This window comes from Pseudorca crassidens, chromosome 12 (assembly GCF_039906515.1).
Source record: "Pseudorca crassidens isolate mPseCra1 chromosome 12, mPseCra1.hap1, whole genome shotgun sequence".
Lineage (NCBI taxonomy): Eukaryota > Metazoa > Chordata > Mammalia > Artiodactyla > Delphinidae > Pseudorca > Pseudorca crassidens.
Window position 1 is genome coordinate 7,824,127 of NC_090307.1, and position 17,724 is coordinate 7,841,850.

Sequence of the window (17,724 nt, forward strand, 5' to 3'; positions counted from 1 at the left end):
AAACATATTCAGTGTTCTTCTAACCTAAGTGTTCGGGGCCGTCTGATGGCCCTGGCAGGAGGATTGGAGAACCTTCCATGGGCCACATACCAGGTCCTGTTGGGGAATTCCTGCGTACTGAGCCACTGGTATCGCTACTGCGCCCTGTGTGTCACGTGGAGGAAGGTGGAGTGGGGTTCTAGAACTCTCTTTCCTGAGTCCACATGAGGGCTGCAGGTGGCAGTAGGGGGGGAGAAAGGAGGGGTGTGCTCTCGGTCCTTTTCTACCCCCATTTCCTGTTGTGTTTTGCCTCTTCAGACTGTCCCGGCAGGAAGTGACAGCCAGGGACTGCTGGTGGGGGGCTTGGTCAGAGTGCTGGGCAGCAAGCCCCAGAGAGCTGTCCGCTTGGGGGTCCCTAAGAGGGGGAAGTGGAGAGGCCAAGGGAATTCCAGCTGGTGGTTTCGGGGAGCAGCAGAGAAATCCCAGGTCACGTGTCTGGGGTTGCTGTTCTCGGGCTAGCCTGGAACTACCCGTAGTGATGCTGTGTGACTTGGATGGTTGGTGGGTCATGAATGGCTTCCTAGTGGAAGTGTACGTTAAGAGGAGAGGCTTATTTGACATCATGGATCTTTGTTTTGGATCCTAACTCCCTCTCTGACCTAGCACATCATTGTTGCAATATATGTAAATATATCAGTTACTTAAATAAGTTGGCCTTTGAGCTTTTGTTTTTATAACTGTAGACTTTTACTGGAGAATTGGAAGTAGATGAAAAAAAAATTTTTTTTTTTTTCAGCTGGAGACTGTTGAAAAGGTATATGACATCTTTATCTCAGACGATATTGATCTTATTTTGAGAAAGTCAGCTGCAGAACAGTTAGCTGTGATTATGCAAGGTAATCTTTTAAGGAAAATGCTGCTGAGAATGGAATTTTAGATTGCTGTGTGTAGTAGTACTGGGGGTTGGCAAACTATGGTTTGTAGGCCAATCTGGCCTGTGGCCTGTTTTTATTTTGCAGCCTTCAAGTTAAGGATGGTTTTTACATTTTTAACAAAGAATATGCAACAAAAGCCATATGTGGCCAGCAAAGCCCAACACATTTACTATCTAGTTCCTTAAAGCAAAAGTTTGCTGACCCTTGGTCTAGATTATTGTTGTTTGACCTGTGGAATGTCATTTGATAAAATTATCTTTCTTCTGAAATGTTGATATAATTCTAACAGTAAATTGCTTGTTCCTTTCTCAGTTTACCTAGTATATGATATTTCAGTTTGTTCCATCTTGCTTAGAGAAATCAATCAAATTGTACTTTGTGGGTAGGTAAGATAAAAATAATGCACTGTAACTATGTATTTTCTTTAAAAGTTTATTTTTAAAAACAACTAGTAAAATTTACTCTTAGCTTTGTTTGTAGTGTTGTTATTCTTTGAGTTTTTAATTTTTTCCTATATGTGATGTATGTAATTTATCTTTAATGTTTGAGAGAAGTAATTTTGCATTTACATAAAAATATTTTTTTTTAACTTGGAAGGTGGGGTATGATGGATATTCCCATCCTGACATTAGTGGAAACTGGGATGAGAGAGTAATTTGAAAGATCATATTCAACATATTTGTGCTTTTAATAACAATAATAGAGACTACAGGAAATAAGCCTCAATCAAATGTGGAGAGCCTTGGCTAAGAAGATTAAAGAAAACTTTTAGAGGGTATTCTTTCAGTATTGTTTAACATTTCAAAAATGAAGCTTATGATTTGGGTATGCACTATATTGGAGGGTAGTGGAAACTAACCTTTTTAAAGTGGCAGCTAAAGGTAGTTACAGTGAAAGCTACAAATTAAATATCAACTTTATATTTGTACGTCTTTCTCAGTGAGAATATAGGAGTACAAACTAAGAAAATTTGTCTGCTAGTTGTGAAATACTTGTCACTAATCTATAAGCAGCTAGAGTTTTTGGTGCTAGTGATATCTGGTATATGTGTGTGTGTGTCTTAGTCTATTTGGCCTGCTAAAGTAGAACACCATAGACTGGGTGGCTTATAAACAACAGAAATTTATTCTCACAGTTCTGGAGGCTTGAAGGCCAAGATTAAGGCACCGCAGATTCAGTGTCTGGTGAGGGCCTGCTTCTTGGTTCATAGGTGGCTGTCTTCTCCCTGTGCCCTCACATGGAGAAGGGGCAACAAAGCTCTCCTCTTTTTATAAGGACATCGATCTCATTCAGGAGGGCTCCACCCTCATGACCTCATCACCTCCCAAAGGCCCCACCTCCACGTACAACCGCACTGGGGATTAGGTTTCAAGCATGTGAGTTCTGCGGGGACAAACATTTAGACTGTGGCAGTGTACACACACACACACATGCATGTATATGTTTATTAAAAAAAGAGGTCATATTCTCTAGAAATATGTAGAGTATGTTACAGACCCTTTCTTTTATATTTGCTATTAACAGTTTGAGGTTAAAGATCTTGTATTAATATTGATAGAAAAATGCAAGTCATATTTACATATTAGCTTGTGGAGAATTCTAAACATTTTGAGATGATGGATTTGGAAAAGAGAAGAAATGTCCATGAAAGAACATAAAATAATTTTCCATGTACAAATAAAAGTGTTCATTTGTATTTAAAATTCTAGTCCTTTTCAGAATCTGAGCTAGTTCATTTAATTATTCTTCTTAAATAGCTTTTTTTTTATATTACAGAAGTAAGATGTGCTTGTTACTTAAAAGTTTTCAAATTGTTCAGATGTGTATAAAGTAAAAAGTTTAAAGTGTCATCCTCTAATTTTCAACACTAGGTGTAATTATTCTTAAAAGTTGTGTGGCTGTCTGTTCTATTTTTAAAACTATAGAAAATGTTCTTTAACTTTTAGTAACTTTTTTTGGTCTACAGATATTAAAATGCATGCTGTGGTGAAAAAATTATGCTTAACTGACAAGATAATTGAGTATTTAAATAAATGTGTGAGTCAGGATGGAGAGGTAAGACATATTTTTACAGATTGGTTTTTTTATCAATTAAATTTGAAATGAATTCAACTGGATTTGGATGAGTACTTGGAGTTTCAGTCTTGAGTAACATCCACTACCTTGTTCATTTTTTTTTAATTTCTAAAAGTGAGATCTCTAAAGGAAAACCTTAACATTTCTATTAGATGTATAAGCAGAAGTATATACAAAACGTACTTTCAGTAGAAAATCTTAATATTTGCATTTTAGTTTCACACAATTTTGATGAAAAAGCATGACATTTAGATTAAGACGATGTTATAGTATATTTTATCTCACCTTAGAATTGATAAAAATAAATAACTGTGTTTTCCCCTGCTGGCCAGGTAATAGAGTGTCTAGTACAGCCAAGCCTCATGCTCCTGAGGAAGGTTCTCTGTGCTGACCCAGTCCTACGTGTTTCCCTCTCCCAACAACCTTCTCTCTTGACCCTGCTGTTCAGAGGTAAATAAAATACATTCTGACAGTAATAAGAGCAATCTTCAGCTTTAACTGTTTATTCTTTAACTGTAGGTAACATTTTCTTTCCGCTTTACTAACACAATAACAAAGTTTATTAGTGAATATGCCACTGAAAAAACCCATCGCAGTGGAAAACGTTTAACACTTTTGTGGGAATTTTCTTAAAATCCTGTTACAGAGCAGACCTTAGGGCTGAGAAGGGCTGAAGCCTCTGATCGCTCTCTGCACCTTGATGTAGCTGTCGTTTGGTGCTCAGATGGTCAGTTGTTACCTGTAGAGAGAGAGAGCGCGCTGCAGCTGCTGTCTCTGTTGCCTCTTTCCAGTGTCTGTTTCCTCATTCTTGTTTTGTTTGTGCCTTTAGATCTGATGCTTTGCTGTTATAACTGACTATGTCCTTAAACTGGCATTCAGAGTGTATAGACTCAACTTGTGGGGAGTGGGAACTAGACCATCCTGAATGACTCTGAGCATTAACTTATTACATTTTCTAAAGTGTGATTTTTTTTTTAACCTTTTTCAGTTTGGTTGTAATTGAGTAATGTATTTAGGTGGAAAAATTCCATGTTATTTTTTTCTCTTCTTTTCTGACTGTTCTCAATAGAGAGCTTTGTAACATTCTGTGATATTTTCTTTCCTAGAAATGTAGGCCATTGCTTTTAAATATTCTACAAGAGACATCTTGATCAAATGTCTCAATATGCCTAACCTTGTCAATTATCAGGCATGTAAGAGATTAATGATATTTATGTTCAAAATATTATGAGTCATTTTATTTTAGCATTTTCTTCTCTTCTAATGGCTTCTGCTTGCCAAGTGAATAGGACACAGTTTAAGTAACATTGATAAAGGTTCAAACCAGGTAAAGTTCTAAAGAGAGTCAATGTGTTCGGCTTCATAAATTTTGAATAGTGAGTAAAATTTTATAAGTTTTTTTATAGATTGATGTGGAAGGGTAGCAGTTATGGATCTCTAGTTTTCTTTTGTCTTGTTCATAATTGTCTTCCTGTTAACCTCACTCAGTAGAATTTAGTTCCTAGTTTACCTTTTCATTTATAATTTTGATTTAAATTATTCAAGCAATCAGTTAATTATGAGCACCTACTAGATTCAAAGGCATTTTCTAAGGCAACATAATCTGTACCCTTTTAATACTTCTTTGGTCTCATTGATGTTTCCAAAAATTACTTAAGTGAGCCTGAAAATGAATTTTAATATCTCTCATTAATGAATTTAGGGCAAAATTAGTTTTTTAACTAGGTACTCAACAAGGAAAATTAATTCCTCAGCAAACATTTATTGAGTGCATACTGTGTGCTAGGCCAGTAGTGTCTGTATGCTCCAAACCTACCAGATCAGAAACTCTGTTTTAACAAGCCCTGCAGAGATTTGCATAGATTTGAAAGTTGAGAGCCACTGTTTTAACGATGTCAGTTTATCTGGGTTAGCATCTCATTTCTCTGAGAATGGCATCTCTTCTTTTCAAGTTAAGATATTTTAAATTTGAAGTTCATTCTTTCTAGAGGTAAAAATATTTTTTAAAGTTATGCTTCTTTTTATTTACAGTTTCCTTGATATTTCATGAAGATTGTACCGTCGTGACTGAAGTTGGAGCATTATTTTGTCTTCTGTTATTTGATGAAGTATCAAGAATGGATATGTGGTGAGCTGTAAGTCTTTTAAAAGGTTTTTACTCTGAATTGTCTGTCTGAGTTTCTGATGCAGTCTTATAGCAGTGCATGGAAATTTCTGACTTAGGAAGCTTATGCTTTCTATGGTAGATATACATGGTATGATTTTTGGTTTGAGTAGCAGTATTATGCACATTGGCTCAAAAAGTCACCCTGAACTTTTATTGTTGAACATTACTAAGTACAAAATTTGATAATTACTATAGTAAGTTTTGTCATTAATATGTTTTTTGGTATATAGTCTCAATTTTGTGTGTTTTTTCCTTAATATTTAATTTAAGAAAACCTTGGGGAAGATGTTTAGGATGTAATATCTGATTAACACTGACCCTGAGCAGGATCAGTGGGAGAGAGACACGGAGGCCACCTGCCAGTACAGCGTCTGCATTGTGTGGGTCATTTATTATATGGACTTCTTAAAGAAAAGCATAATTTGCTCTTCAAAAGCAAATCTGGGTAGTGGCACCATGTTATAACTATACTAAATGATAGAACCAAATGCAGCTCTTGATTTGAGTTTTAGTCAAGGAAGCGAAGCAAGTTGTGTTTCTTAGACAAAACGATGGTCTGCTCAGTTGTTTCTTTCCTTTTGTGTTTCTTTGGTGAAATAGGTCTGATAATCTTTCCAGTAAACCTTCTTCACCATCAGTCTTCAGTTTGCCTGTTTCAGTTTCTAGAAGGTAAAGAATTTATTTCTTTGATTTTCTCAAAGATAAAATACTGTTACAGAAAGGGAAATCAAAATCTATGATTTGTTAAAGTTTTCATCTAGCGTTTCATCACATGACTTGTAATGCTTTAATCTTTCCTTCATGGTGGTGCTTCTGAAAGTTCAGTAAGTGTACATCCCTGTCACCAAGTGTTTTTTTGATATTGTTCAAGTCTATACAAAACTTGAAAGAACTATATGGTGAACACTTGCATACCCTTCAGCCTAGATTCGGCAACTGTTAACACACGGGTCTGCTTTTCTGTGTTTCTCTCTCTCTCTCTCTCTCAATACATTTATTTATTTTTAGGTAATCTTTTTCCCCAACCCATTTAAATATAAGTTTCAGACATAATTTTACTTCCCTCCCAGTTATTCCAGCATGTACCTCCTTAAATTAAGGACATTATCCTACATAACCACTGTACTATGAATGGTCACATCTAAGAAAATTAAAAATAATTCTGTAACATGATCCAGTTTCTCCAGTTACATCCCAAATATCTTCTATAGACTTTTTTTTAAAAAATTCAGGATCCAGTCAAGGTTATGAATTGCATTTGGTTTTCATGTCTCTCTAGACTTTTTAAAAAGTAAATTGTTTTCATTGAAGTATAAGATACATAAAGTTTACAAATCCTGAATTTTTCCAGATAAATACACCCACGTAACTAACATGTAGATTAAGGTACAAAATATCACTAGCATGCCAGAAACCACTTTTGTCCTTCCTTATTACCTTCCAGCGCCCACAAAGATAATTCAGTTTTCATTCCTGTTATTATACATTGTTCTTGAACTTTATATTCTTGCATTTGCCTTCTTTTGCTCAACTTGGGTACAGGGTACAGATTATGTTGCCTTAGCAGTATTTGATTTATTTTCATTTTTGTGTAGTATTCTGTGTAAGAATATACAGCCGTGTAGTTACCATTCTATCACTGATGGACATCTGGTTTGTTTTCTGTTTGGGGCTATGATGAATAATGACCGCTAAGCATAATCTTGAACACATATGGATCAGAGGATATTTATATGTTTAGCTTTAGTAGATGCTACCAAGCAGTATTCCAGAGTGGTGTACTGGTTGACATTCCTGCAGCAGTGTAGTGGTCCCAGATGCTGCACACCCTCTCCAGCTCTTGGTATTGACATCACCCCCTATCCTTTTATATACATATATAGGTGAATGAATGTTCATAACAGTTTTATGTATAGTAACCAAAAGCGTGAAACATCCCAAATGTCCAACAGCAAGGAGAATTGATAAATGAACTATGCTATACTCACACAGTGAAACACTATACAACATTTAAAAACTACTTTTTACACAACAACATGAGTCTCATAGACATAGGGTTTATGACATAATCATAGACATAATGTGAAAACAACCACAAAAGAGTATATACTGTATATTATATTCCATTTATTTAAAGTTCACCAACAAAGTTGATCTCTAGTGAGAGAAATCAGAATAGGTAACAATAATAGTTACCTCTTGGAGGAGGGCTAGGAGAGTAATTGACAAGAAGAGGGAACAAAGAAACTTTCTGAGGGGATGGAAATGTTCTGTGTTTTATTCTGGGTGGTGGTTACACAAATGAACACATATATAAAAATTCATCAGGCTGTACTCTTAAAATCTGTGTATTTTAAGGGTAAGAAAGTTACATCTTAATAAAACTATGATTAATTTAAAAATAACATTTTATAGCTTGCTAGATATTACATGTAGTATAATCATTTTCACTACTGTATAATACTCTTGTTAGACGATACCACAGATTATTCATTCTCCTGTCATGGGGTATTTGGGTTGATTCTGGGTTTTTGCTCCTGTATACATCCCTGTAAACATTATTGTATGTATCTCCTGGGATATGTGTCCAATAGTTCTTCTTGGATATATCCTTAGGAATGAAATTCTTTAGTTGTAGACATCACATTCTTTATGGTCTTTAGGTTTGGCTAAATAATAAAACGCACACAACAGTAGGTCGTGCTTGAAATGTGATTACCTGTGTGGGTGCTGGGGGCTGTCCTGGCATAGGAGGCCCACGTCCCAATAGAAAATGTGATCTCTAGGAAGCATGCCGTGGGCATAATGTCCAGGTCCCCATAAGGCACATCATGTAGGAGAGCCACAGCACTCAGGGATGCTCAGAGCTGTGGCTTCCCACTGTACATTTACACACAGGTGTGGGTTGTTTCCACACCTCCCAGTCCAGATGCAGGGAGTGATTGTCACCATAAGCAAAGTGGTTTAGTAAAATTGTTGACATTCCATATCTATTTGGTTGTCCTGGGGAAAAGGGTCAGAGAGTTACCTCAAGATCAAGGTTGTCCATACAGAAGAAATGTCAACAGTAATTTCTTTACACATAATAATGTCATTTTAAAAATTGTCCACATGGTGGATGTGTAGTGGTTTCTCAAACTGGTCCTGATGTAATACCCTTTGCTTTTTATTATTTTCTTCCTTCTGTGTTCTTCAGGTGTAATTTGCAGTACATTTTATAACTTATTAAAAGCTTGACCATTGATTCACAGCCTTAACTCTTTTCAGTTAGTGCAAGTCCTTTCAAGGAGGCTTTTGTGTCCTTTTGACATGGCTTCACAAGCCTTTTAGTACATTCTTGCTTTCTGGCATGAAGAGATGTCCACGGTTCACCTTTGATTTCCCTATTTCAGACCTAGCATTAGCCATCTCTCTAAGGAGCCCTGGTTACTTCTAAGGAAAATTCCAATTTTTAAAATTTATTATCTTTTAAAAAATTATTCAGCTTCATTTATATACAGAACTCTACCTTAGCCTCTTTTTTTTGAGATGCATGAAATGAAAAAGCACACTAAATTTCCCCTTAAAAATCCTATCCAATTGTGTTTCTCTAATATTAGTTACAAATACATGAATTAGGGGTTTGGGATATGTTTTATAAGCAAAATCATTCTTTAACATTTGAGATGCTAGGCATTGCAGTCCTGCTAAACACTATTAAATTAACATTAACTAGTTTAAGAGATACTGCTATTGAATCTTTTCTTAGATCTAAACATATTTCTGGGTTCTCTTGGTGACACACAGTGACTGAGTTTATTGATGGTGCAGCTGTGTTCTCAAGTGAAAATAGTAGGTTGTGATTCTGTCACTTAGTGACCCCTGTGAACATAAGCAATTCATTTAGCGTCTTTAAGACTCATTTTGATCATCTGTAAAATGGATTTCATGGTGCCATGCCATGTAACTGTGAATGAAAGGTAGATAACGTACAGTGTGTAGCATAAAGTAGACATTTGTGTTTCAGCTGAACACCTTGTGTGTGTGGTTCACTGTAGCCATGGGCCTCGACTTCAAGGGGCGTCAGTCATCTCTGCAAACAACCCTAATACAACACAGAGTATGGTAAGTCCTCAGGAAAGAAGTTTAATCAGGTGTTTTTGAAAGTTTAGAGGATGGCAAAAGAATAAAGCCTGGTAACTGTTCAAAACTGGGACCACATGAGAGATCTTTGTATTGCTGTAGAATGGGAGGCGTAGAACTAGCCCTCATCTGTGGCTTGTTCTTTTGAGTAGCACTTAAGAATTTAAAAGTATGTAATTATTTTTGTACATTTTCTTTAGGTATCATCTACCAGTACATGTACTTGGCCACCATGCTGTGAGTCCTTACTCCATAGTTTTGCCGTTATCTGCTGATTGTTTGGCCTTGAAGCCGGTCTCAGATATGCTGAGAATAGCTTGGAACCTATCATGGTATCATGGGAGTGATAATCTGTTGAAGCAAATGAACTCTGAAACTAAAATCCAAGAGTAAGCTGTTACATGTAGTAGAAAAGCATTCACATCTACCTAATTGTGATTAATTAGCTAGGCCTTATTTTTCCTTTAGGTTAAGTAGCTTTCTTACTTTTTATTGTCTGACCCTGCTTTCTCACTGAAGATTATAATTTTTACTTTGTTTTAAAGATTACATGTCGTTCATTACTTTTTAAAAACTATCACACAAAGAAATTTAAATTAAAAAGCATTGTGCTCTATGCTGTTTTGGAGATTATATAAAGTTTGGTTAGTTAACAGATGTAATTCACTAGGAAAAGTGCTCTGGGTTAGGGTAGAAGCTTAGTAAATACATATGTGAATTTCGTTATCGTCACTGGGGTGATGACGATGATGATGACTTTTAAATACCTCAGTATTCTAATCTGTCAGTACTTTCTCATTTGAAAGCAAATTATATTTCTGTAAGCAGGAAAATGTCAATATAAACATCCTCATGCTAGTATGAAACCCTAATATTGACAGATACACATCAGATTTTCTTTTGGCTGTGAGTCACCCTTAAAAGGAAACAAAACAGAATTTGGCGGAGACAGTTTATAATAAAAATAATTGTGAGCTTCTATTTAATAGCTTTATATTGCTCTTTCTTTTTATCTTTTTGTTTAGATTTTTAGATACATTGAAGTTATCCACTGAGGACACCCTTACTCTGAAGATGACACACACAGCAAGTGGACTGAAGGACTGTCTCCGCTCCATTGTTCAGGCTGCAGCCCACAGGGAAGTGAGGGCTGCTCTCACGAGGATGAGTTTTTATCTTCTGAATGACAGATTGTCTTTCAAGGGTGGCACTGGCCCATGTGGGATTACCTTGAAGTCCTTGTCTTGGCACACCACACTAAACAGGTCAGTATCAGCTCAAGCCTGCTGGTTTCAGAGGCCTGGATGGAATTGTATTTGGGTTCATCTCCACATGTTTGAAGTTAGGAGCGTGTGTTCTTATTGTTGGTATCATGAGAGAAATGCTTTTTAGAAAGAAAAATTTAAGGATTTTTATTATCTGTAATACAGGTCTAATAATAGCAAAAGAGAAAATTTTAACATAATTACTGCATTTTGGAATTATTAATAAATTGTTATAATTTTTACAAATATTATAATTATTAGATTTTTATATCCTAACATAGCAAATCTTATTTTTTATCTCACAGAAGTAAATGATTAGGGTAAGACATGGGTAAACAAACTGAAAGTTTATTCCTGTCCATGTTATATCAATAAATGAGCTGAGACATCAGGGAACTGATTAAAGGCTTGGTAACTCTGGCTGTTTTGTTTTGCTTTCGGTCTGTTCTTAAGTAAGTTATCTCATTTTTCTTTTTCCTCTGAATTTCATGGAGTTGATAGCCATGTGGAGGTCCTTTAGTAGTTTTTGGGAAGGCCCCGGCTTGTAAATTTAACACGTTTAACTGGTAGCAGATGGCTGCATTTGAAACAAGACTGATAAGCAGCCGCTGCCAGCAGTTTTACATTTTAGTCTTCACGTGACTTTAGTATAAAATGTATAACTCTATTAAACGGAAAGTGTGCCATTTTCAAAATGCAAGGTTATTTGAGTTTCTAAAATGTGGGCTCTTACTTAGTGCAGCTCTCACAATTCGGGTATCTAGTTCACCTTTTTCAGTGGTGTGCTGTCGCCAGCTAGGACTGCCTTGTAAGAGAGGTGATGGTTAAATTATCTGGATTTTTGCAAGTTAGTTGTTAAACACAACCACTCTTAAAATTGAACTTTGTAAACTTACAATTAAATAAATTATATTAAAAATAAAGGTAATGGTTATGCAGAGTCATGGCTTCCTAAGTATTTTACATTTTCCTGTTATCTGTGCTCTCGATGTTGTTTATATGGATTCTGTCTGTGCTGTGGAAATGCTGTATAATGGTGTGCTGCAGTGCCTGTCTCCACAGCTATGTGGTAGATTGGAGGATTGCAGTCAGCCATGGCGGGGTATTTACACTATGGAAATTGGCAAACACAGCAAATCAGCACCCCACTTCTCAGCAGGTTGTTAAATACTTATCCGCACGCCACTTACTTTAAAGAACTAGAAACCATGATTACTGTCTTCTTTATTGTAGATTTTTACAAGTACTTCCTGCTTGCACCGAAGATGAGAAACTGCTAATAGATATCATACATTTTCTAAATAAGTTATTGAAGGAACAAAGAAAAAATGTATCCGTAGAACTTCTAAACTGGCTTCTCGAATTACTTCTTAGACATGTAAGTGTTGTTAAGGAATTTGAATTTTAGGTTTGACAAATGATATATTTGTAAAAATCATTAATACTGTATATGAAAATATGGAAAAGTATAATTTTTACATAGCCCGTGTTTAGCCAAGTAGTCCTTATGTTGTAATAGATGGCTTTTAGCAATATGCCTTCCTGACGTGATTGTTACTAGGTTTAAGTTAAAAGTCCGTAGCCTAAATGGAACCTTCAGTCTTGGCGTTTAACGAAACCTGTTCTATATGTGAGCTTTCAGCAGCAGCTGTATTAAGTGAGAATCTTGGAGTGGCGGAGTTCAAGTAGGGATGTGGAGGGGCAGTGAGGGGTAGTGAGGTGAGGTTGGAAGGACTCAGTCAGACTGTGCTCAGGCTTCATGTAAGTTTACTGTAGTGTTTACCTGTGTTTGCCCCCCACTACTCTACTTTTTGTAGCTGACTGTGTTCTGAGAAACTTGCCAAGAACCCAGGAAGCTAGCTTGTTTTTTTATTGTTGGCCTGTATTTTTTTTTTTTTTTTGCAAATACTATATGGATTTACTTAATCTGGTAAAGATAAACCTTCGCACAAACAATCACGAAAAAAACACATTAAAATTAGAAAAAAGGGCCTAAACTGAAAAAGAAGATAATAGACCTTATAAAACAAATATATTTCATTATATGTTAATACATTTGCAAAGCTCATTTAAAGACGTGATTTTCTATAAAAATGCAAGGAGCTAATATAATGTAAGTTAGAAATTCTAATTGAGAATACTTTTAAAAGTATTTAGAGATTTAAAAAATATGTATATGAATGTTTATATGTGTATAAAGCTTGTTTATGTGTTTATTATTTTCTACCTTATTGTGGATTGGTGAAAATAGGGACCGTTTCGTTCACCGTTGCATACCGAGCGTCTACCATAGTGCCTTGCACATAGTGAGCTCTCAGTAAACATTTATTAACTCACTAGTAAACATAGCACTTTAAGGAAGCTATGTAGTTAATTACAAGAAACGCACATAACCTTAATTTTGTAACATGTTAAAATACAACAAATGGAAACTATAAATTCCTAAAACTGTAATTGCTGAGTCAGTTACAAGTTGCAGAGATACATGTGTATATGTGTTTGTATTGAGTTTTTTTTTTTTTTTAAATAGGTAACTCTTATTTTGAATGATACGATGATTTTCATGATTGGGGTTTTTTTGTTTTCCGTGAATTGTCCCTTGATGCCCTTGCTAGTTATGCCCCACAATTGGGTTTTTAGTTTTCTCTCGCACGTGTGTGCTCAAACACGCTCGCGCTCTCGCTCGCTCTCTCTCTCTCTCTCTCTCTCTTTCGTTTTTGGTAACAGAGGAGCCCTTCATAAATTAGAGAGATTAGCCCTTTGTCTGTGATATGAGTTGCAAATTTTTTTTTTTGTCATTAGTCTTCTGACCTTACTGTATTTTGGACTTATTTTCCTATTTTATCTACCCCTTTCATCCCCTAGCTTTTGTTAGTTATGTTGTTTCTACTTTTCATCTTTTATAGTACTTAAATTGTGTTCCATGATCAATCATAATTTCCACATTTAGGTGTAGTGCTACAGGGGTGTGTGTGTGTGTGTGTGTGTGTGTGTGTGTGTGTGTGTGTGTGTGTGTGTGAAAAACCTGACTTCTCACCACCTCGACCGTTATCACTCTAGGCCGAGCCATCACCGCCCTTCTCCCAGGTTATTGTTAGGTCTTCCAGCCTCCACCCATGCTGCCTGTGGTTCTCAAGACAGCTGCCACAGGGATCTTAAACTTAAGTCACATCATGTCCCTGTTCTCAAAATCCTCCACCAGCTTCCTCTCATTCAGATTAAGCTCCATAGGCTACAAGGCTCTATTGAGCTTGATTCTGAGTATCTTTCTGATCTTCCCTCCTACCACTATACTCCACTCCTTCTTTTCCAGCCACATTGGCCTCTGGTTGTTTTTCAAACACTGCACTCATAGCTCCCTTTGCATTTCTTTTTCTCTCTGGCTGGAATGTTCTTCCCCTAGATATCTATAGCTGACTACTGCACTTGAGTCAGTGCTCTGTTCAGATGTTAGTCATCCTTATCATCATAATGTAGCATTTCTCCGTGCCTGACTCTCTGTGCCTTCTTAATCCTATTTTATGTTTCTTCATTGTACTTATCGCTCCCACTTGCAGAATATCTTTGTTCATTTTCTTTCTACCCCACCCCACCCCACTAGAATGTGGGCAGTGGGAGGACAGATTATGTTGTTTGTTTCGTTCACTGCCATGTTATTTTTGTGTAGTCGTAGGTTTTTTTTATAGTTTCTAAATTATGTGTCTTCTTGGAAAGATCTGTTTTCCAGAGTTTTGAGAAAACACTCTCATGTTTTCTTTTATGATACTTAAGGTTTTATTTTTGTTTACATCTTTATTCATCTGGAATTTCTTATGATGTAGATTATTTTTTTTAATGGTTAGCAATTTTCTCATGTCATGTCTACCCATGATTTGAATTGGCACCATTTTTTAAAACCATAAACTGATTTCCTATATATGCATGACTCTTTGTTTGAACGTTGTATTATGTTCCTTTGATATGCCTGTATTTTTCTGAAGAACTACATTTTTAAATTATCATAGCAAATTTTTCCTTAATAAAATTTATTCTTTATATTTTTCTCTGGCTTTTTTTTTTTTTTTTTTGCGGTATGTGGGCCTCTCACTGTTGTGGCCTCTCCCATTGCGGAGCACAGGCTCCGGACACGCAGGCTCAGCGGCCATGGCTCACGGGCCCAGCCGCTCTGCGGCATGTGGGATCTTCCCGGACCGGGGCACGAACCCGTGTCCTCTGCATCGGCAGGCGGACTCTCAACCACTGCACCACCAAGGAAGCCCTCTCTGGCTGTTTCACTTCTATTTTCATTTCATGAAACATGACAGAACATTTGTCCAGTAAGAGGGCATTTATATGTGAATTTTATTGGTTTCTGTATGTATGGCAAGAAATACCTTAAGCATAGTTAAAAAGACATGATAAACTGAGAAAATTATTTATAACACAAATGAGAGACAACATACTAATTTCCTTAAATTATAATTTTTGAGTCCTTATTAAGATGATTGCACTTCCAGGGTACATAGATTTATTGTTCAGTAAAGTTTGCTCTTCTGTTACTTTCCCAAGGATGATTTCAAAGTACTGTATTTACTTCTATTTTCTCTTATCTTTCAATTATTAAAAAAATTAAGGAAGCATTCAGAGGCAGTTTTTTTCTGGATATTTTTAATAAAGTGAACAGGAAAACCTATTGTCATAGTTCTTTCAGCCTTTAGGCCTGCTTAAATATTTTATAGATTAGACATTAAAATATTATTAAAATAATGTCCATGAAGCTTTTCCTCTGAATGAGTTTTTTGATAAATTGATTTTTGATCTATAAATTTTTTATAACTTCATGATCTTTTTACTCATTTTAAAAAAGGAATAACCCCTAAAACAGTCTCCTTCTTCAGCTAGAGTTCTTGTACACTGGGAGCTGTGGTTGCTTTGGTTTGTGAAAATAGCAGATATGTGATGGGCTTTAGTTTTAGAATCTTTGCTTGAAAATCTGTGCAATAGTTGAATGTTTGCATATGACTGTAAATCGTATATAACAATAGAAAAATTAAAATATACGTACCTAAACTGTGTAACTATAATTAGATAGTTAAAACTTTACATTTAAACGATTATGAATTTTGTAGTATGTCATGAATGCTGATACATATTGCATAATTTATTCATAGTTTTGAAATTAAAATGAAATTTCTACAGGACTCTAGATGATTGTACTGTAATTTTAATGCAGTTTTAGGAAAGGATTTTTGGTATAATTAGTTTGTTTGACTTTGTATGGTATCAAAGCTGTCTTTGGAGAGCTTTTACCTTGTCTCATATATTGTCATCACTAGTGTTATAAATAATAGTAATACTTTTAAGGGTGAGTAAAGTGGACTTAAGCATCCACTATCAGGAGAGTTTACTCTCTAAATATCATGCTACGAGGATTAAATTATTAAGCGTATGTAACAACCAATGTTCAAAATAAAAGAAGCATGAAAATAGAAAGTCAAAAAGTGACTTTTACTAAGTTTATCATCTGAAATGGGTAAAATAAATGAGAAATGGCTTAAGAAGGTCAGTAAAATAGCATTTCCAAAGGAATTGTTTTGAATGTATGGACATAACATATGAAGATGTGCAAAAGTGATGGTGGCAAAAAGAAAATTAGACAGAAATGAATACCTGATCAAGCAGAAGAATGCCTAAAAGATATATAAAGAAAAATCAGCTAACTTACCGAGGGAAGATACAGAAACTTTCTCTTGTGAAAGTTTTGTCTACATGTTTTATCAAAACTTTCATTTATTACAAGCATTTTATGTACTTAAGGAATTTTTTGTACTACTAATTTATATTTTAATGTATTGATATTTTGTTAGTATATAAAATAACTGAGAAGTGCTGACTTTGAATGCATTTCTTTTCAGAATGAGTTTTTGATAGAAGTTTATCGAAGTGGGGCCATACTTTTTCGGGGGGACCATTCAGAACTACACAGCACGTGTCTGTCTGTTGTCAGACTTCCACTGGCTCATGGGCACTCAGAGTTCACAGAGGGCATTGTCCATCCTACTATTGTAGGTTGCTGATGGATGGAAAATTGGATATGATGAGTGGTAACTCTGCAGATAAAGATAATGAACCATCATTGCAGAAACTGTTGCCTTTTGGAGGTCAGCACTGATGAAATAATGGCCCACATAGTTGGTTTAAAATTAGGATTGAATACTAATATTTAAAGACAAAACCTTCAGATATGATTAAGTACTTGAGATCAATAAGCATCAATAGAGACATCTATTTCCTCTTGTACTTAAGGAATAGTAATAAATCCCATATTTTAGAAGTGGTGTTGCTGAGGTTCACTGAATCTTAACGTTAACATGTCAATCCAAGATATGTTATAAAGGGAAAAAGTCTCAGCGATTTACCTGCAAAAATAAGTTATTAATAGGATGAGATTCTTTGGAAGGGTCTTAGTTTTAGGTATTTACATACTGCTTCAATATATTAATATGTTAATCAGTAGCTTCTACTTAATTTTTATATGTATATCAGAATTAATAATTGCTGATGGTAAAATTACATTTTACCAAGATGGGGTTTGCATTAAAAACAGCTCGCTCGTTTAGTCAGTATTTATGGGATGTAGAGGGAGTGTGGGTGTAAGCCTTTGGTTATTTGGGGCTAAGAATACTATAGAATATATATTTATTTTTATGATTTTATTAAATGTGTGTCTAGTTATTTTATTCATGTATGAAACTTAGAAATTGTAGTTATGTTTTATGTAATTTTACTTGAACCAAGTGAGACACTTCTTGTTCAAGATGAAAGGAAAAGCTGAAAAAAAAATGCTGCTTAGGTGTGAAACATAGTAAAGTTAAAGGTAAAGCATCTCTCCTCAGTATTTTCCAAAAGCTCTCAATTAGATTATTTTTAATTCTTTGTACCTGGTTGAAGTATACTGTACATACTACATAATGTAAACAACTTGGAATTTTCTTCCCATTTAAGAAATTTCTTTTTCTTAAAAAGAATGTAGTTATTTTTGAATTGAATTCTTTAGGTGAAGGATGCCATGACAACAGTAATTACATTTTGATTTTATCTCTTTTTGAATGTTGTAATATGCAGTATTGATGTGACATAATGCGGGGGGTGGAATGTTAACTATCTCTGATGTAAGATGGTCCTGAGGTTGAATTCTTGC

The 17,724-nt window shown here is 35.4% G+C and overlaps 1 protein-coding gene across 4 annotated transcripts in view; it reads left to right on the plus strand.

The window, feature by feature from the left end:
* The window catches only part of RTTN (rotatin), a 138,045-nt gene that overhangs the window by 45,133 nt on the left and 75,188 nt on the right, over positions 1-17,724 (plus strand). For all 4 annotated transcript variants that reach the window (XM_067698857.1, XM_067698859.1, XM_067698858.1 and 1 more), the window contains exons 19-26: positions 776-875; positions 2,881-2,969; positions 3,323-3,440; positions 5,022-5,118; positions 5,758-5,826; positions 9,480-9,668; positions 10,305-10,544; positions 11,778-11,922. In XM_067698857.1, coding sequence (XP_067554958.1) covers positions 776-875; positions 2,881-2,969; positions 3,323-3,440; positions 5,022-5,118; positions 5,758-5,826; positions 9,480-9,668; positions 10,305-10,544; positions 11,778-11,922 — 1,047 coding nt within the window. The remainder of the gene's footprint in view (positions 1-775; positions 876-2,880; positions 2,970-3,322; positions 3,441-5,021; positions 5,119-5,757; positions 5,827-9,479; positions 9,669-10,304; positions 10,545-11,777; positions 11,923-17,724) is intronic.